The sequence below is a fragment of the Myotis brandtii genome, unplaced genomic scaffold, assembly GCF_000412655.1.
Source record: "Myotis brandtii unplaced genomic scaffold, ASM41265v1 scaffold126, whole genome shotgun sequence".
Lineage (NCBI taxonomy): Eukaryota > Metazoa > Chordata > Mammalia > Chiroptera > Vespertilionidae > Myotis > Myotis brandtii.
The window spans coordinates 806844-828542 of NW_005354425.1; the positions used below are offsets into that span (position 1 = coordinate 806844).

The 21699-nt window shown below is 45.8% G+C and overlaps 2 protein-coding genes across 2 annotated transcripts in view; both read right to left on the minus strand.

Moving 5' to 3' along the window:
* The window catches only part of LOC102239652 (LON peptidase N-terminal domain and RING finger protein 3), a 31588-nt gene extending 12496 nt beyond the window's left edge, over positions 1–19092 (minus strand). The window contains exons 1-5 of the mRNA XM_014534182.1: positions 18975–19092; positions 16555–16677; positions 12416–12571; positions 9645–9906; positions 8776–8866 (exon numbers count right to left, since the gene is read on the minus strand). Of these exons, the coding sequence (XP_014389668.1) occupies positions 8776–8866; positions 9645–9906; positions 12416–12571; positions 16555–16677; positions 18975–18986 (644 nt within the window). The 5' untranslated portion in view covers positions 18987–19092. The remainder of the gene's footprint in view (positions 1–8775; positions 8867–9644; positions 9907–12415; positions 12572–16554; positions 16678–18974) is intronic.
* Positions 19084–21699, minus strand: part of LOC106724942 (LON peptidase N-terminal domain and RING finger protein 3-like) — a 3664-nt gene continuing 1048 nt past the window's right edge. The window contains exon 2 of the mRNA XM_014534193.1: positions 19084–19093. Within this exon, the coding sequence (XP_014389679.1) occupies positions 19084–19093 (10 nt within the window). The remainder of the gene's footprint in view (positions 19094–21699) is intronic.

Genomic DNA, 21699 nt, shown 5'->3' on the forward strand with positions numbered 1-21699 from the left:
TGTGCTTACTGATAGATACATATGTACAATATATGTACATATATACATATGCATGCACATACACTCCAATTAAGTCCTATTTTAATTGTTTTGCGGGAGTTGGATATTTTCAAAGCAATATGGGGGGTCCTTTTTAAAAGGAAATTTCAAATATGTTTTTATTGATTTTAGAAAGAAGAGAGAGGGAGAGGGAAACATTGATGATGGAGAACCACCGATCAGTCGCCTTCTGCATGCCCCTTACTGGGGGTCAATCAAGCCCGAAACCTGGGCATGTGCCTTGACCCAAATCAAATCCGGTGACCTCTGGGTGCATGGGATGACACTCAACCAACTAAGTCCACCGGCCAGGGCTGGTGGTCTTTTTAAAAGCTATTTTGTACATTGAGAGATTCATGGATTTACTTTGCTTAAAGAAAGGCTCACTTGCAGCAAAACCACTGGGTTGGGGCAGCTGAAAATGACGGTTCAGAAGTGGGGCTCCCACTCACCAAGAGGACAAAAGGAACAGAAAGATCCTGACCAGACTAATATTTTGACCTCACAAGTATGTCAGTAGAGAGGAAGAGGTGGCCAGCTGCACAGCCCCCTCGTGTGGCCGTGCTGGGAAGTGCATCAGCTACCTGGCCAGAAAATAATATCAACAGCCTACCAACCCTAAAACAATTACTACTGATGATTCAAGTAGAACAGAACATGTTTCTCTTAAGTTAGATACCAATTACTGAAATTTAAAAAAATCTAGCACTAGCATAAGCGAATTCAGCACTAAAAAAGATCAAACGCGCTAAAAAGTTAAACCCTATGTAAAGAAAAAATAAAGTTAAGGCAAATTTTATCTATATAGTATCTTCTTTTCTAAAAATTATGCAGAAGTGCTCAAGTAACATTTCATTGTACATTTAATAATGACACATCTTTCTAATGAACAAAATCTCTAACCCTGGGTTTCAATATGATATAACCACTATTTTTAAAGTACGTGAGGAAAAAAATTAAACCCACAAACCAGAATGAAACTGAGATCTAGGAGGGATTCAGTCACTTATCCATGTGTGCAGAGCCAACTGTTGGCAGATGAAAGGTTCTCCAACTTCCACTTCCAGTCGTGTGCTCTTTCTATTGGAACAGTGATTCTCAACTGTTGCTGTGTGTGAGAATCGCCTGGGGAGCTTTTCTTTAAACAGCTTTATTGAGGTATAATTGACATGCAATAAATTGCACACACTTAAAGTGTACAGTCTGATAAATTGTAACATCTATACACGCCTATGCTATCATTTCCACAATCAAATTGTGAATATGCCCATCACCCCCAAACATCTCCTCATGCCCCTTTCTAAACTCTCCCTCCTCCTCCTCCCCACACCGCCCATTACCTGGGGGACTTTAAAAAACTACAGATGCCTGGCACCACACCTGCAGAGATTCAAATCAGTTGGTTCAGGGTAAGGGCCAGGCATCAAGACTTTTTAAAGTTCCGCAGTTGGTTTTAATGTGCAACTAGGGTTGAGAATCACTGTATTACACATTCCTACTAATCTCTGCAGAATTGAATCTTCTGTATTAGTCTCAAGACCTAATTGTCAATGTCACCTGTGGAGCCTTAAAAATATAGACATGCCGAAGCCTCACAGGATAAAGTTTATCATTCAGCAGGTCAAGGGGAGGGGCAGAGATTTGATTTTTTTTAAATACTCACTTGAGGATACTTTCCCATTGACTTTTAGAGCAAGTGAAAGAGAGAAGGAAAGACAGAGAGAAACATCAATGTGAAAGAAACACATCGATTGGTTGCCTCCTGCACGCGCCCCAAACAGGGCTCAGGCCGGGGTGGAGCCCGCAACTGAAGTACGTGCCCTTGACCAGAATCAAACCCAGGACCCTTCAGTCTGCAGGCCAACACTCTTTCCACTGACCCAAACTGGCAAGGGATTTTTTTTCTTTTCTTTTTATTCCTTAAAAAAATTTTTTAAAGAAACTGTGAGCCCTAACCGGTTTGGCTCAGTGGATAGAGCGTCGGCCTGTAGACTGAAGGGTCCCAGGTTCGATTCTGGTCAAGAGCATGTACATTGGTTGCGGGTCCATCCCCAGTGGGGGTGTGCAGGAGGCAGCTGATCAATGTTTCTCTCTTATCGATGTTTCTGACTCTCTATCCCTCTCCCTTCCTCTCTGTAAAAAATCAATAAAATATATTTTTTTTAAAAAAGAAATTGTGAGAGATTCATACAATAGGACACTATATGTACACTAATCAAAATGAACAAGTTCTACCTACCTGCAGTAACATGGATAACTCTTAGTACTGAGGTAAAGAAGCCAGAACAAAAGAATATGTTTTGAACAATTCCATTTATATAAAGGTTTTTTGAAAAATAGGCAAAACTAAATTACACTGTTTAGAGATCCGTACGTCGTGGTAAAACTATTTTCTTCTTTAAAAGAAGAGATAAAAGTTAAGATAGTGGTTTCAGGAGGAGGGAGTTGTGATTTGGAAGTGGCATCTGGGGTTCTGACACTGTTTTATTTCCTGAACTGAGAGGGGTTGCATAAGTATCATCTTTACAATATTTTATTAAGAGAACACATTTATGCTGAATTCTAACTACTAGAACAGCTAAACCAGAATGTCTCATTTCCTCAGAAATGTGAGTCTCATGAAGCCGAATGCTTTTTGTACATTATTCAATAACGCTAATGATGAAGATGATGGATGAATCTGCATCTGAAGAACTATTTTTACAGATAATTTCAAAAGTGAGCCTTTAGTTCATTTAACAATGCAATCCACATAAAATAACAATGATATAGCTGGTCAATTAATTGCAATAAAGGGGGTAATGGGAGATACCTGTAATACTATCAACAATAAAAATATATTTAAAAAAGTAATTGCAATTAGTACTGACATCTAATAAGCAGATGAGTAAAACAGACACAAAAGAACACAGCAACTCTTTGTAAGAGCTAGGATTAAAACACCTCTAATCTGAGTGGCCACAAACAAAAATGCTGCCACAGATGGTGCATAATTATTGATTTGAAATAATTCAAGGTTCAAATGATTAGAATATATCACCTTTCAAAACTCAATTCAATTCAATATTCAGGGTGACCCTACTACAAAAGTTAACTGAGTAACGTGATTAGGAACAGATGGAATATTTCTCTTGCTATTCTAGTGTGTGTAATACTATTTTCCACATAAATTAATTTTATATATTAATAGGTTGTAAATATGATTAGCTTCATTTTACTACTGAAGAAATTAAGAACCAGACAGGTTAAACAACTTATCTATGGTCAAACAGCTAGCTGGAGCTTGGATGTAAAGTCATATCTGATTTCCAAGCCCGTGTTCCTTTTCCACTATATGACATGGCCACGACTGTGTGTACCTCTATACCTAGAACAGAAATCATCCGTGTACTTATAAAAGCACACATTCACACACACACATACACACACACACACACACACACACACACACACACACACACACACACACACACAACTTCTCTCTCCCTCTCTGTCTCCCTTCCTCTCCTCTCCCCTCATGGGAGGGGTGGGGAGAGAGAAAGAGAAATAAGAGAACTGTAGATGCTAGCTAGGTAGATAGAGCTAGATATACTTGGATTCCTTTCCCTTTTATTTACCACTTAAAAAAAATCCTCACCCCAGGACATGCTCTTATTGATTTTAGAGAGAGAGAGAGAGAGAGAGAGAGAGAGAGAGAAACATTGGTGTGAGAGTGAAACATCGATCAGTTGCCTCCTGAACAAACCTGGACCGGGGATTGAACCTGAAATCTGGGTATGTGCCCTGACCAGGAATCTAACCCGAGACCTTTTGGCGTACGAGATGATGAACCAATTATCTGAGCCACACTGGCCAGGGCTATTTACCACTTTTGATAATGATTTCAGAAAACACTTCAGGGAGACATTTATAAATCAGAGTAGGGCCAGATTTTTTCACAAGAAAGCATTTTACATTGTCACATGAGGGATTAAGCAATAGTAATAATAAATGTTTTCAGTTAGATTTTAGCCTGGATAAAATGTTTGGCTTATCTGAAAATAGCTATCTTTTCCAACCAGTTACATCCTTGTATTGTGTTCTTTTGCTATCAAATTGAGAGCAAAGAGCGACCTGAGAAGGAGGGGTGAGATAGAGAAAGGGAGAGGAAAATTAGAATAGAATAAAATAGAATAGCATAAACTGGCTCCCTAACACCCAGGTAGTTGAGTAGTTAAATCTAGGTTAAATATAAAGCTTTATGTTTCAATTGATAAAGAGGTCACTAGGCCATTAGATAACTGGTTCAAACATCAAACATTCTTGCTCCACATCTCAAAATATCTTGTCACACCAAAGGTGCTTCTGCACAGCAGCCCCAGTGGCGACCCCAAAGGCTAGAATATCCATATCAGGCAAATCTCAAGGAAGGATTTTCAGTCACTATAAATTGAGGGGCAGAGTTCTGAGATGTTGGAATTAGGAAGAAACCTCCATCAGCAGAGTTCCCCCAACCCAGCAAGGGAGCCCTGGAGCCCTGAAAGTTCCTCATGAATGCAGCTGCCAATTATTGTTCCGTTTACTCTTTCCACCCTTTCCCATGGAATTTACAAGCTGCTCTTCATTTTCTCCCTAGAATCAGAATAGATAAATCTGCACTCAAATTTGTTTTCTGCCAATGTAGCACCACAGGACTGGAGTTCATTCTAGAAACTCATATAGGAGATACAAATGTCTAGTTTATGACCTGTCAGATTGTTTAAAAATAACTGTACCCTTAGACCCTCTCACCCAAAGACACATGAGGGTCATAATAGAATCTAATAATAATCCTAACAATAAAAAGAAGAAAAACACCAAAGGGAAGTGAAAACAGGAACTTTCTCAAGACTACAATAACTTACCCGGCCGGTGTGGCTCGGTGGTTGAGCGATGACCTATGAACCAGGAGGTCATGGTTTGATTCCCAGTCATGGCATATTCCTGGGTTGTGCGCTAAATCCCCAGTGGGATTTCCCAGTGCAGGAGGCATCCTATCCATGATTCTCTCTCATTATTGATGTTTCTATCTCTCTCTTTCTCCCTTCCTCCCTGAAATCAATAAAAATACATATATTTAAAAAGCCTACAATAACTCAAGCTAAAGCTTGTATATGAAATAGCCCTTATCAACATCTGATTTCTGACTTTGAGACAAACCCTTTTGTAAGAGGAACTACATGCTTCTGACCAAGGGCTACCGTTTGATGAGCCTTGAGATCAGAAGTGCTCTCTGGACTTGGCAGCTTTCCTTTTGCCATAAAGCAGCGAGAGGCTCCCTATAACTTCCCGGCCTATACAATAGCTACTCCAGGCAAAGATGGCTTTTTGTTTTGAAGTCTTACTTAGAACAGAGTGGCAGGATAAGGGAAATAATGGCTTTTAAAGTCGGAGCAAGCAAACTAAAAGGGGTCTTATCCTCTTGGTGTTTATTTCTTGGACCAGATTTCTAACCCTTCTCTGAAGCCCCCTGTCGAGATCAGGGACAAACAAGATGAAAGGGAGAAAGAAGAGGAAAGGGAACAAAAGAACTTCAACCTCAGGGAAAACACAAACAGGATGAGTCTGTGTGTTTGATTTTGCATCCCCTGGATGTCAGGAGGAGTGATAAGTACACGAAGGAGCGGGGCTTTCTGAGCAAACTGAATCAAATCTCTCAAAGTTAGACATGTGAAAGTCCACAACTCATATCACAGGCTTACAGCCGCCGTGGTATTACCTGTGGAGGCCCATTTCTCTGCAGGAAAGCAGAGTTTCTCTATCCCTTTGGCTCTGGCATGGCCCACCTGCCACCTTGTTGAGGAGATGGAGATGGTAAAAGCAAACGAACTCCTGACTGTATGGAAGGCTTTCCTTGGGTGTTTCATGTTCCATCTATTGAACTGTTCGTTATCAGGTCTGCCTGAGCTTATGAGCAAATCTGCCAACTCTATTTTTTTTAAGAGAAAGAAAGGTAATGGCTGCCTTAGTCATTTTTATTCAGGTGACAAGAAAAGTCATTCTGAATACAAATGCATGGGATTGACATGGAAAGTGTATGTGCTTGTAAAGGACAAGACAACCTTTGAGAATCCTCTGCTGGCTGGATCCCACTGTGTGATGGACCAAAATATTTTTCTTAACATATCTTCTCTTGGCTCAGCCATCTAAACAACTTTTGTGCAAATATCTTAGCCTCCTTTTAATGATTTTTTGGAAGAAAGACACATTTGAGAATCTACTGAAAGCTGTGGACCTTGTCCTGGAAACACACACACACACACACACACACACACACACACACACACACACACATACTTCTACATACAATGCTAGGGAATTCATAGATCTACTAGAATGTATACATGGACAAGCCAGGCCCTGGGGCTCCACATGCTGCAGCTGACTCTGGACACAACTCCCCTCCCCCAGCTGACCCAAGCCAAGAGCCCTCAGCCACCCAGCAGGCGACCCAGAGGAGGTGGGGGGGCAGGGGGGAAGCCTGACATGCACAGTGGCCGAGGCAGCCACCAGGGCAAACAGTGGTCCCGAGGAGGGTGCAGGATTGATGCTCCAGCTCCTGGTCTGGGAGGTGGTGGCCCACAGTCCTCGCATCTACTTTCAAGGTGCCCCTGGTACTGCAGTGAGGGACCCTGGCAGCCAAAGGATGATGGCCCAGTGAAGTGCCAAGGAAAGGTTGCAATCAAGTACAACTGCAAGGAGTTATGGAAGCGTCTCAACCTGGAGGACTGGATCCTGGAACAGCTCACTCGCCTCTAGGACTGCCAGGAAGATATCCTGGGGCTGGAGATTGATGTGGATGAACTCCTGGACATGGAGAGTGATGACACCCAGGCTTCCAGGGTCAAGGAGCTGCTCTTTGACTGTTACAAACCCACTGAGGCCTTCATCTCTGGCCTGCTGGACAAGACTGGAGGCATGCAAAAGCTGAGCACATACCAGAAGAAGTAAGGGTCCTCAACCCAGGTGAATGGTGGCTCCCACAGGACAATCACTGTCCCCTGACCTCCCTTGTAGCAACAGCAATACCAAGGGGCCCAGCAGCCAGGCCTGCTGCCATGAGCAGGGTTCCCTGTGCCCCTCGCTTAGGGTCCTCTTCCCCACCCCTTGTTTTCCATTTTTGGGGTTTTTATTGTAATTAAACTGGTGGGACTTAAAAAAAAAAGAACCTCCTCATGGTCTAGGACAGTGATGGCGAACCTATGACACGCGTGTCAGAGGTGACACGCGAACTCATTTTTTTGGTTGATTTTTCTTTGTTAAATGGCATTTAAATATATACAATAAATATCAAAAATATAAGTCTTTGTTTTACTATGGTTGCAAATATCAAAAAATTTCTATATGTGACACAGCACCAGAGTTAAGTTAGGGTTTTTCAAAATGCTGACACGCCGAGCTCAAAAGGTTCGCCATCACTGGTTTAGGAGAAAAAATAATTAACATTTATTAGGTACTTATATATCAGGCACCATTCTAAGTGTTTTAAGTAGATTTTCTCAATTAATTATACCCCCCATAGGGTAAAGACTACTGTCTTCCATTTTACTGATGAGAAAACAGTGTCAAAGAAAGTCACTTGCTCCAGGTCAAACAGCCAGCAAGTGGCAGAGTCAGGGTTCAAATCCAGACCATCTGGCTTTGGAGTTTCTCCAAGCTACAAAGTCACAGCTGTGAAATGAAACAAATGAAAGCAATTTTTTCTCCTGGCTGGTTTTGCTCAGTGGATAAACCATCGGCCTGCGGACTGAAGGGTCCCAGGTTCAATTCTAGTCAAGGACACATACCTCAGTTGCAGGCTACTCCCTAGCCCAGGCCCTGGTCAGGCCTCATGTAGGAGGCAACCAATCAATGTGTCTCTCTCACAATGACATTTCTCTCTGACTTTCCCTCTCTCTTCCACTCTCTCTAAAAATCAATGGAAAAATATCCTGGGGTGAGGATTTAAAAATAAATAAATAAATAAATAAATAAAATAAAGTATTTTTTTCCACACAGACTATGATTGTAGCAACTTCCCTTTTTGTGTGGGGTTTGGGAGGAAGCATGTGGATGATTTGCCTCTCCAGAGATCTGAGAAAGTAGGGATGATAAGGCACTGGGTAAAGGAAAAATGCTTGGCTAAGTAGTACAGATCCACTATTAATCCTCTTCATGGCACAAAACAAACACTAGGCAGGTCCTCTACTTTGCTTCCATAGACTAGACCTATGGCACTGACATTAGCCCTTGAGTTTTGAGATCTTGATTCAGTAGTTGACATTAGTCCTAGGGTCGCAAACCTAGATACCTACAAAGGCCAGGGAAGTGATGCAAATGTGAGATGCAGGCTAATGTAAGACAGAAGACAGTGAGTAGGGGAGGGACCATGACCAACTGGAAAGTGTGTGTCCTGTCTCAAGACATTCAAATTTAACAACAAAAATCCCGTGAGGACCAAACACAAGACATTTAGCCTGTGGGACATCAGTTTGTGACCTCTGAGTAGATCGTTTCCTTCCCACTGTGTAAGTATTTCCAAGTCAGGAATATAAGGAATGCAATCTGTAACAGGAGACACCAGCTAGCCCGTGTGACAGGCTGTGTCAAGGTAATTTTCATTTCGCTAGAACCATGTTTTTATGTGCTGACCAATGAAGCAGTAGGTCACTAGCAGAAAGATCCACACACCAGAGAGGAAGACCCTTCAGGCAGTAAGTGACAACACACATCACATACCTCATACATAGGGCACATTCAAGGTCGGTTGCGTCAAAAGATGGGAGTGGAATACTGACAGCAGGCAAGTCCCCCAAATCAGCAGGAGATTCTGTGATTTAGAAAACAGTAAGTCAGAGCTGGACCAACCTTGGTTTCACAGACAGAACTTGTGAGGCAAAAAACCCAATTACTTTTTCAGTCTGCCACTCTCACCCCTTCCGGGGGGGTTGATTTATTGGGCACCTGACCCACTGAGAATGGGATACCCTGAAGTAGACTCTTGAGATGTCCAGGAGTTTCACAGAAAGAGAAGTGCAAGTCAGGGAATATCCAGAAGCCCGGTGGACTTCATTCAAATGCAACAGGCACCTCATGCAGCAGGAGTAGCAGCGGCAACTCCATGGACTGAGCCAGGCCTTCAAAGCTGATAGCGACTCTTGGCATTGCCCACCTCTCTTGGAAAGCTATTGAGCTGCAGCTGCTGCTTCTCAGATGCCTGGCTACAGAAACACAACTGAGAATGAGCAGAGTGTGGCCTGATTGCACAGCTCTGGCCCTCTGTTCCTGGAATAGGGATGGGGGTAGGGAGAGGCTGGCCTGGCAGGAAGTGACACCATCAAGGGCATTGGATATCATTACTTGAGACTGTGCTTGACCTTATGGCTTGGCTTTCCATTACAATTATTCTTGAGCACTGGCAGTACGCTGGGAACTATGCATGCTCTCACAGAAACTTCACAGCAATCCTGAGGTGCCACAGCCAAGTTCCAGAGCTGGGCCATACACCCGGAGCCTAAAGAACCCTCATATGGACAGCAAGTAACCTGATTTTATTGGGGAGCCCATCATCTCCTCCAAGCCCCTTTAGCCCTCGGTAGAGTCAGTACCTGGCTTACAGACTTTAGTAGGAACGTCTGGGTCTTTGGATTCAACTTGAAAATGTTTCCTTTTCTTTTCCTGGCTTTTGCCAGTCTGGCTGGAGGCAGCTTCTGAAGAGGCAGGGTAATCCTTCTCCTCCTCTTCTTCCTGGTCTTTCATGGTGTCTTGCTGCCCATGCCCCTTTACTTCCGCAGGATTCATCTGGATGTTGCAGTCCCCACTGGCTGCTCCTTCCTCCTGTCTAGAACAATGGGGGAGTTCCTCGTTTTCCTGGCGGAATAAAGAGCCAATAGTCAGAATCTACTAGGGATCAATACTGTCCTCTGATATTCCCACCACAGAAGACAGAGAGAGAACTGCACAGTCCTGAGTGGACACATGGCTTCATGGGGGAGGGGCAGTCACTTCTGTCCACACAGCATCAGTGACAAAGGCATGCCCAGCTTGGGCAGAGTTGGGGGACTTCCCTAGGCAAGGACAGAAAGGCATGTAGGGGAGAGACTCCTTGGACAGTGGTGAAGGGGAGAAATGTAAGATGTAGCACCAGTCCCTTCTCCTATCCAGACCATTCCCCAGTTACTACATTAGGGAAACCAAGGCATGCAGAGAGGGTAGATCCTATCACTCAGTGCTTCCTCTCACCCTACAGCCCAGCTCCAGAAGGACTTTTGGGAAGGCTCTGGCACAGGTGTGTCACAGACCTGCAGTTACCTCATGGTCCAGCTGTAGGTTATGCTGCTCAAATGAACTAGGGTCCAATTATTCCCTTCACTAGACTTTGTGCGGAATTTTGAAAAAGAGGCAAAATCATTTGGCAAAATGATCACTAATGTCTCTAGTCTGAAAGAAAGAAAGAAAGAAAGAGAGAGAGAGAGAGAGAGAGAGATAAAGGAAGGAAGGAAGGAAGGAAGGAAGGAAGAGAGAGTTTGTCCAGGAGAGGAATACTCAAAAATGGACCTAGAAATAAGTCCAATAATACCTGGAGAATCCCTCTCTATTGTAAACCCACAGTCTATAAGTCAAAATGCCCATGTTCTTGTTTCCCCTCCAACCCCTACCAAAAACATTGGTAGATAGATGAAAAATGAGAGCCATACAGCTAGGAGAAAACAATGAGGTGAAGAGAAAAAGGATTTGGGTTGTCTCAGTATCCAACCTGGGGAATTCAGGGTTATTTAATTCTATGTCCTCAACTTTCCACGAGCCCCAGGCTTTGGCTACACAGGAGTACACTGATTTGCAAAGCAAAGTCTGAGTGGAAACCCCACCCTTGTTCCACAGTCAGCTCTCACTGGAAACCAGGGGTGCTCTTCTTTCTTCATTTTGGAATGAGGAGCAATTAGAAGCCACTCCAGGCACTTAAGTTCAGTGTTAGTGTTCTCAATCATGTAATCATGACCTCAAACAATTATTGAAATGTACTAGGGGTTCTCTGATTTCAGGAGATGCTCTTTCAATTCTTCCTCCACCTCCCCCACTTTTTTACTTGGACACACCTGAATTTTATTCCTTTTCCTGAGCAGGGAGAGAAGTGGGGAAATGTAAGATTTCTACCTGCCAGAGAATCTCTAAGAAGACACGGAAATCCCAGGGCTTACATACAGGGAAGAACACAGGGCACAAATGCAGTGGAGACTGCGACCCCAAGGGGCCGAGGCAGTCAGCACTAAACTCTGCCTTCAGAACTGGACTTCTGAACCCCAGCTGCTGCCCACTTGCCAGCGAATGGGAATGCCAGGGTCTGGAACCCATCTCTCCGCGGTTCTGTTCCCTTATTTTCAAAGAAAGGCACATATACCTTCCTCCAAGGACCTTAACCCTTCCCAAATCACTTCCCTCTTCTCAGCCTCCAATAAGTACCGGAAATCTACTTATGTGTAAGACATGGTGCAGGAAATTACCTCCACTTGGCGATCAAATGGAGTTGTCTTTACACAAGGAACTCAGCTGGTGGTCAAAGCCCAGCAGCTTGAACAAACAAAAAGCAGGAAAGGAGGATTTTTTAAAAAAAATATATTTTATTGATTTTTTACAGAGAGGGAGAGGGATAGAGCGTCAGAAACATCAATGAGAGAGAAACATCGATCAGCTGCCTCCTGCACACTCCCTGCAAGGGATGTGCCCACAACCCAGGCACATGCCCCCGAATGGAATCGAACCTGGGACCCTTCAGTCCGCAGGCCGACACTGCATCCACTGAGCTAAACCGGCCAGGGCAGGAAAGGAGGATCTTTATCAGCCCAGGCTCCACCTCTAGGCTGATAAAGCCACCTCATTGAATGGCTCCAGTGGAAGTTGACCAATTCCTTTCCAGTTCTGTCAAATCTCTCTCATCTGGATTTGACCAAGAACTGAAAAATGAATGTAACAAATCATAAACCCTGGGACCATGCCTGAAATCCAGTTTTTTATCATTAAGAAATAACCTTCTGCCCAACCGGCGTGGCTCAGTAGTTGAGCATCAACCTGTGAACCAGAAGGTCACAGTTTGATTCCCGATCAGGGCACATGCCAGGGTTTCAGGCTCAATCCCCAGTGTAGGGCATGCAGGAGGCAGCCGATAAATAATTCTCTCTCATCATTGATGTTTCTTCCTCTCTGAATCAATAAAATATTTTTTTTTTAAAAAAAGAAGAAATAACCTTCCAGCAAAGAACATAACCAGTCCATTTCTTATTTCTCAGGAACTGAAGTAAGAGAGGTAGGGCTCACTCCCCAGGTTTGCCCACAAAACAGCCAAACGAAGCGTCACAAACGAGCTGGGTGAGTTGAGTTTTACCTGTGACAACTTTGGTAGATTATGGCTGTCGCCTTCAGTAGCCAATGACTCTACTTGTTCCTTTAATCTAAGCTGAGGTGCCAGCAGCTTCAGGATATCGGGAGAATGTTCCTGAGACTGCCCCGGGACTGATGGTGAAAAGAAACTAAGGAGAAGCTGTGACATAAAACAGAAGACTTCACTACTTAAGTTTCTACAGCTACTCAGGTGAAGGGAGAGGGGGAGAAAAGGGTAGAGGGAAAAGGTTGCAGGGCAAAACTGTAGGGAAGAAGCCTTGGACAAGACAGACCAGGGCAGACCAGGGCAGGGGGCCTCACTTCAACAAATCACCCAGGAGCTTATTAAAAGTCTAAGTTACAAGTTCCCATGCCTGGCTCCCCAGATCTGAAGTGTGGTCCAGGAATTTGCATTTTGAAAAGGCATCCCAGATGCCTCTGTCACACTAGTCAAACTTAAAGAGCTATCACTGCAGTGCTATCTTTCCATAGAAATATCTGCAGTAGGATTAAAAAACCTAGGTAGGAGGAAAGAGCCAAAGAGGTGAAGGCAGGAGACAAAACATCAGCTGGGGGACCTGGAGCCATGTCCATAACACCCCAGTGGGTTGAAGTCTACAATTGTTTTCTAGGTTCTGATATTTCTTTCCTCTGCCTGCCCATTTTGCTCCCTCTTTCCCCAGCCATCATCCCTGGGCCTTTATCCCTTCTGCACTGAAGTGTTAGAAAAAGCAGAAGCCAACCTTCCTCCCTCTTTTCCCAGCCTCTTCTCCCCCATTCTGACCTTTACTTTCCCGAGAAAGTCAAGGAATTTCAAGTACTAGTAATGGGGCAGACTGGTTTTAGTGTATGGCTAGTTCCTTTGCAACTGCATAAGCCCATTGTGTGAGAAGATCCAGAAGGGACTGGAGTCAACAATGGGTGTTCTAGTGCAGGCTGCATCATTGGCTGCCCACATTCTTGCCTCAATGTGCCAGCAGGGATTGTGAATACACGTGTGCATATTGTATGTAACACAGGACAGGTTACCTGACTTCTAAAACACATTCAAGTGTTTCCACCCAGATCCCCCTACAATGTTTGGAAACCCACTGGATGCTCCACCCGCTTGCTCAGTCAGGGTACATAGTCAGGGTATTAATTAATCAAGAGAGCCTAACAGGAACTCTGACCAAACTCTCCAGCTTGATTTGCTCCCTTGCTGTCCCTCCCCCACCCCTCAGTTCCTTCATGATGTTTCTTCAGATAACCAACTCTGCTTGGCCTTCAAGGCTCAGCTCCAGGGCTGTGTTCCCCTACTACTCCAGCCTCCCTGATGTCACCTATACTTTCATGTTCTCCACTGCACCATAATAGAGCACCTTACACGACACAGTCTTGTGTTAGCCTCAAATCGTACCATAGACGTAAGTCTTTCTCTCTAACCAGACAACCAGCTTCTGGAGAGCACAGGACAAATGCCCAACAGATACTCGTCACACTAGATGGAATTGAATTAGCACACTTATCCATCCCAGGGCCCAGGGAGAGGCCTTGGGTTCAGGCCCAATGTCCTCAGACATCCCTGTTTTCCTTCTATTTCTGGGGAACCCACTTCCCAGATCTAAGTTGGGAAAAGAATGAGGTGGAAAGGCACTCACAGTGCCCAGGGTCATAAATGCCAGTTTTCAGAGCCCTCTCCTCCACAGAAGCCAAAGCTGGCTCTCAGAAGCCCTCCTGAGTGACCCAGCAGGATCACCCCATTTCTGAAGCAATCTCCCTCACATTCTCCCCAAAACAGCATGATGTTCTTCAGTGGCCACCACACAGCATCCTAAGATGTGAGGGTAAAAGGGCAGAATGTGGTGTGAGGGAGCGGAGGCAGAAAGGAGAAATGGAAGGAAACAAGGCAGAAACAGCAGCAGCTCTTCACATCTTCCCTTTACCACCTAAGATCTCGTTCTAGGCCTTCCCAATGGCTTTAGAAAACAAACGGTGGGGCCAACTTTCAGTGGGAATAATCATTCCACATAAATGAAAGTCAAACCCACTTCAGTGTCAGCCTTCAAAAGGCTCAAATGGGTCAAGAAGGATGGGGAGAAGAATCTGAGGTTTGTGAGTGTATAAGGTAACAAATGCCAAGTGAACCTGGGCCATCTTTGTCACATCTGAAAATGGAACAATCTGGTAAATAAGCACCCCTGAGGGCCCTCAGTGTTCTTAAATGGCTGCCATGCCCTTGTCACACTCAGTGGAAATTTGCCCCTACATTCTTGCCCCAGCTTCAGAACACTCATTACGGACATAGGCTCCTATTGTCTGGCATTTATGTTGCGCTGGGTAACACATGCAGGGTTGTAAGGGCATTGAGGACTGACACTGTGTCTTATGCCTCTTTGAGTCTCCAGATCTTAACACAACATCTTACCCTATTAAGTTAGGCAGCCCCTCTAAAAGCAGCTGGAAAGAGATGTCAACATAACTGATGATACCAGACCCTTTCAGGCCACCTGTGAAATGGGTAAGTGGGAGTAAAGAAATCACTCATGGCCCTGGTCTGGTAGATCAGTTGGTTAGAGCGTCGTCCCGATATGCCAAAGTTGCAGGTTTCATGCCAAAGTTGCAGGTCAGGGCACATACAAGAATTAACCAACAAATTCATAAAGAAGTAGAAAAATAAATATATATCTCAAATTAATCAATACTTAAAAAAAACTCTTTAAGAAACCACTCATCCTTAGACCTGACACCTGCCTCTGTTGGCCTTCACACAATCTGTCCCCAAAGTCAAGGTTCTTCTAACCACCTTTGTTCATCCATTGCAGAACTGTTTGGTCCCATTGTTACTCTCCACCCAGCCCCAGCAATGAGTGCTGAGACTCCTAGCATGTCCCTTCAGGACAGCAGGATGGTGAAGTGGCTAGAAGGCAGACTCTGGAAACAGGTAGAGTTGGCTTCGAATGATCTTCCACAAATCACTAACTGTGCGACCTCACGAAAGTCACCAAGCCTCAGCATGTTGTGGGGATTAAATTATATCTTCCACAGAGAGCCCTAGTGCAGTGTCTGGTGTGCATAACAAGTGCTCAATAAATGGTAGTTGCTATTATTATTGTTGTTATTATTATTATTATCCACACCATGGACTACACTTAAGATTTGGAGGATCCACCAGTGCTTCTCTCAAGAACACTTTGTCCACTTCCCAAACCACAGCAAAGCAACTCCCCGGAAAAGAAATCTGTCAGAGGCAGAACCTCCAGAGCTCTGCTTCCCCTAGTTCAGTGATTTTTCTAACCATTCATTTCTGGAGCCTTCAGCAACCAGTCCTGTCTCTTGCTCCCTTTCTTCGTCACTGCTCTGCCAAACCACAATGGAACAGAAGTACTTGGATTGCGGTGGTGAATTGGGAGCTGGGCACAAGGCAAGAGCAGAGACCACCACTGAATGTCAGTATCCAACTTCAGGCCAATTAGCCAGACACTCTGAGAGCACATTGCAGAAGAGTAAGCAACAAAGTCCGGGGAATGAGGATGCTTAAGCCTTTGCTAATACTCTCAGTACTTCACGCAGCTTTTAAAAATAACCACATTCTCCTGGGACTCAATAGTCAGAATGCTTGTTTAGATTATATTGTAATGGTCTCTGACTTACACTTGTGAACAGTATATGTGTTTTATTTCTAGCAAAGGAGTTGAAGGTTGGAGTTGTACATATGGCAAATGAGACGGGGGCCAGCATCCTTTATGAGGAGCTGGCTTCCCGGTGTGGCTGGTGAAGCTGTGACTCGGTCAAAGTAAAGTTCTACAGCTGCAGGCAGCTCCACACCCCTGACCTCTTATCAACAGCCAGAATCTCCTCAGTGAGCCTCCATCCCCATGTTAACTTGTTTGTATTTATTTTTGTCTTTTGGTTTTTTCCCCATTGACAACCCAGACCCTGAGTGAAAGAAGCGAGAACATTCTTCATAGGCTCCTACAGAAATGTAGCAACTGCTCACTCTGATTGTACACACCAAGAGGACGGTGATTTTGGGGCAATCAATTAGAACTTGTGTCTCCCTCTTGTCCCCTTAACCCAGGGAGCCACCCATTCAAGACCCCTGGAGAAGACAGTGAGGTGGGAGCCCATTGGGCAGCTGGACCTGATGTCATCTCAACTCACCCTTTGGGCTTCAGATCTTGCTCTCCTGCTCTTTCCATCCAGTGAAACGCAGTATAGAAACTCTCTTAGTGCTTCCTCCACCTTGCCTAGGGTGGCCAAGGCTTGCGCCTTTCTGAAGTGTGCCTGGAAGAAAACGTTAGCATTCAATCCCACTCTTATTCACCCTCCTGACACTATTCTTAATACTCCCTAACTTCATGGGTATTCACTACTGCCTGAAGCATTTCCAAGGATTATCTTATGCACAGCCCTATCATGCAGGCAACTGTTCTGAAGCCCATGTTAAAGAAAACAAAAGACCCAGGAAAGTGACTTGCCCAAAGTAACACAGCTGATAAATTTTGCAGTCAGGGTTTCAGCCTGGGACTGACTGATACCAAAGTCCAAATTCTTAACCACTGGGCAGTACTACCTCCTGCTGCCCCACCATTGTATTAGAGGGATCACCAAGTAGCAAGAATGCCCATTTGAACACATACTAACCAGGACCCGTCCAGATATGCCTTCCTACTAACTAGTCAGTCGAGCAGAGGCCTGGTCCACATTACTGGCTTGAGTGACCACCTACACTTACTGATCATTCTTCAAGAGAGACCCAAGGGAAGGGTTGTGACCTCTCTAAGACCTCGATGGCAAAGCTGGAACTAGAACTGTGGTCTAGGAACCCCAGAAAGTTCTTCCCCACAAGGCAGACTGCCCTTCAGAGAGCTAACCAGGGGACAGAGAGGTAAGCCTCTCCACTTACCTGTGGGGAACTGAAATTCCTGCTTAATACTCCCATCAACTCTTCCCTTTTTGGGGGAAGTCACATTTCCCATTTCATCCAAAAGGGTATACTGCTTACTCAGCCCCGTTTCCCATTGCACTATCAAGGCCCCACTCTTAGGCTTTAGGTTAAGGATGGGAGCAGAAAAAGTTGCAAGAGAAGTCCTCCTACCCCCAGGCAGCTCCCTGCCCTGCACTGCTACAAGGACTGAAATGCTCTCATTGGAGCTCTTTTGGGTTAAGACACTGGTGACCATTAGTAAACTGTAAATGTGTTCCTTGGGAAAAAGAACATACTAATCCATCATCACCCATGAACACCTTCTCATGAAAGAACACGAGATTCACTTCGACATCAATGGCCCAGTGTGCGGGTCCACAATGCTTTATCTGAAGTCACCAGATTTTTTTAAAAATTCTGATAATCTGATATTTTCATAAGCCTGACATCAGAAGTCATGAGGTGGCACAACCTGACCTAAAATGATATAAAGTGTATTATATTCTTTATCCCACTTAGTGTGAATTTTCATGTAACGCACTGCAGAAATATTAATGTCTGATTATGGGGCACTGTCTAAAACTCAGTAAGGGTATTACTTCATATAAGGTCTTTCTGGAATTGGAAACCTTCTGGATTCTGAACACATCTCACCTCATGAAATTCATGAGACCTGGACTTGGGTAAGTTGGGTGTCTAAGGAAGGCATCCTGGGGTGGTGTAGAGCGAGTACTACGCAAAGACCCAGCAAGTATTATAGTTCATGGAATGGCCCTTAGGCCATGATCACCTGTGACCCTCACTGCATCCCTGTGAGGTGATCAGGACAGATAGCAATAGTTTCATTTTGCAAACAAGGACACTTGGGGTCCAGAGAGTGAAGCAATTTCTCCATGGTCACTGTGCTGGCAAGTAGTGAAGCCCAGGCTCAAATCTAATCTTCTAAACCAAATATATTGACATGTGGCTAAGGGCCAGTCCTGAGGCCAGAGATGCAAAAAAGTGACACTTTGCATCCTGGCATCCTGAGATGCCTAGCCTGTCTTTCTCCCCACCCCTCCATGTGACCTAGATGTTTGTGGATACTGGCAGGCTGACTGACTATATTAAAGACTCAGAATGGCACAACCAGCCAGCAATGCTTGTCTTACCCTCCTCTTTCTGTTGTGCCTGAAAAATAATGGTGATAATGATAGCAAACACTTACGCTATGTGCCAGGCATTGTTCTAAGCATCTTACATGTTTTACCTTATGTAATTCCTACGACAAACCTGCTAAGTAGGAACTTTGAATATCCCCATTTTATAGATAAGAATATAAAGCACAGGGAGGCTAAGTAAATTTGCCCAAAGTCACACAGATGATAAAAGTAGAAGAGCTGGGACATAAACTCAGGTAATCAGGCTCTCAAGTCTATGTTCTGGAGTCACAGAGCCCAGGCTGCTATGCAGGTCATCAATGGAGGATCAAATTGGGGAAGAATCCAGTTCCCTTAAAGACCCCTAAGTAACCCTTTGTCAAAGGACCCACTCCTTTGCAAAGCCTTCTCCCAGGTCTGCTTGAGCTCTAGTGCCCCATACCCCCAAGGGCGGCCCTTCTGCCCAATTCCTTCTATAGCATAACCCCTTCCCATGCTTCCCATCCGACACTCACCTTAAAGCCCATTGGGCGGAGCTTACATGCTATTTCTGCATCATGCAGTGCATCCTCATGCGACTCCAAGGTGAAATGAATTTGTGACCGGTTGCTATAAAGTAAATGGTCATTTGGTGCTGCCAAAATGAGAAAAAAAGCAAACCCTCATTAATGGCTCCCAGCAGAAACAAGTAAATCCTGTATGAGGATGGATCTTGAGCAGATGGAAAGTTTTCTAAGACTTTTCCCCTGGGGACCCAAAGGGTCATGCTCAATTTCTAGCCCTAATGTTGTCCTGCCAACCACACTCCCCTGCAGCCACTGTGGGTCTGAGATGCCCCAGCTGTAAAGAAGGGATTTTTGCCCCTCTCTTAAGCAGATCCTTAGAGGGCCTGTGGTGTCAGGGGTGCTTCAGTGACTTTGACATGGAGAAAACTCTGGCACCCTGCTTCGTAGCTATATGGGGTTAGCAACTGACAGCCTGGCTTCTGACTGAGGTATCACCCACAAGGAAACAGGCCAGGAAGTGGGGAGTGGGAGCTGGCCAGATGTGACCCCCATCATGGCCACCAGGAAGACAAGCTCAAGTTAGTCTTCTGGTAGCAAGAGCAACACGTGTCTAGAAACCCAGCACATATGAAGTTTCTCTAAGAAAATGGAAATGTATTTGCAAGGCTCCTTCCTCACATTATAGATGGCCAAATGTGAATGAACCTGGACAAGGCTTCTGAGAATAAATTGAGATTGGTTCTCACCAACACTCTGAATCACTAGATGTCAGGGCTGGGTAGGCCTTTAGAAATCATCTGGTTCAACCAACCCATTCTTCAGATGAGGAAAATCAAGCCCAGAGAGGCGAAGGGATCTTCTGAAAGTCACACAGCTAGCTAGTCAGACTTGTTAACTGTCCAAACCTTGCATCTGGAGTGAGGGGCAGGTTTCTTTTTTTTTTCTGAAGGGCGGTACAGTATTTAGAACAATGAGGAAGAGAGCGTGGCCATCTTTCGGTACAAAGATATTCTTTGTTGGAGAGGCCCCTTTCCTCCTAGAAGGGTGAAGTGGTCTTGACATTTTCACCCTGACTGCTCTGACCACTCTGACCGCGCAAGGAAAAACCCCAGGGGAAACTGGCCCTCCCAGGATGCACGGAAGGAATGGAACCTTCCTTGGAGATCTGGGCTGAAGTGGCCTGCACCTGTTGCCTTCATATTGCCCTGCTCTTCCCCCGGGAACAGGCTTTGTTGGTTTTTCCCTCAGGGATGTGCTAAGGGTTTGTGTGGGTGCCCATTACTTGCTCTTAAGACATTAGCAAACAGTTTAAAGAAGTCTTCTCTGTCCCTTCTTTTCTGCAGCACATGCCAGCCCAGTGGCAGCTCAGTGTTTGTGTGAGCACAGGGTGTGTGTGTGGAGGGAGTCCCCATCTCCCTCAGGTGCCAGTCTTTCCCAATCTACCGTAGTTCCTCCCCTATTCCCAATACCTGTTGCCAGTTCTGGTTTAGGCTCCACACAGGGAGACTCCAGCCCAGCCCCTCCTCCACCCATCGAGTCCCAGAGTCCGGTCTGCCCAGCCCTGCTGCCTCTTTCCTCCCCTCACGCTTCGCCAGACACCGTGCCCCACCAGCAGAGCTCCTGGCAGCCTGCCCCAACTGGGCAACAGCAGCCAGTGGCTCAGAGGCCACTTCCTGGGTTCAGGTGCGGGGAGAGGAGGGTTGGGGAAGCCTCTCCCTGCGGGAACTCCGGAGCCCTAGTAGGGCCACAGGCATGGGGCTGCCCACCTTGTCCTTGAACCCACAAAGCCCACCCATCCGTCTCCAGGCAGCACGAGAGAGCGGGACAGAGGCGTGTCCCCTTCTCAGCTAGCCCACAGCCCCCGGAATCCCTGAGCAGTTTCCAGGCCAGGACGCAGGCGGCAGGCTGGAAAGGGGGGGGGGCATCTATTTCAGACGCGGATCCTGTGATAGGAAGCGGTGACAATGAGTCACAGGGCAGCAGGGCACGAGCGCTCTTTCTCTCCCTCCCCCCCCCCCCCCCCCCCCCCCTCCCTTCCACTCTCTCTCTCAAAAAAAAATCAATTGAGAAAATACCTTCAGGTGAGGATTATCAAAAAAACCCCATGCTCGCGGGACGGTTTCCGAGGCGAGCGTGGCCCACTTTGGTTACCTCAGCCGTTACACAATCCCGCCCGCCTGCGCGAAGGAGGGGCCGCCCGGCCCGGGCTGCTCGCGGCCCTTATGCAACCAGTGCTCTCCTGACCTAATTCCACGCCGGACCCAGCCCACCCAGAGCCGCGGCCCCGGAAGGGACACCTCCCCGCCTCAAGGGCGGCCCGGGCTGGCGGGACAGCAGACGCAGGTGCCTAGAGAACACCTGGGGCTGGCGGAGACCCAGCCTATGCGAGGGTGGGAAGGGCGCGAAGTTCCCCTCCCGGCGGGGAAGGTGCAGGCAGGTGTAAGCGGGAGCCCAGGCGTGCGGAGACAGAGGGAGGAGGAGAGAAAGAGAAACTGAGTCGGTGACACTGAGCAACAAACGGAGTGACAAAGGTGCGAAAGTCAGACAAAAGGAGAGACAGAGACAGTGTGCCACAAACAGAAACGGAGATGCCAGAAACACAAGCTAACAGGAGACACAGAAAAAGACAAAGAGCCACAGAGACAGAGAGGCAGAGACCCAGAGAAAGAAAGAGAAATTGGCAGGGGCAGAGGAAAAGTCCAAGAGTGAACTCCGGAAACCCCTCCCCCACTCC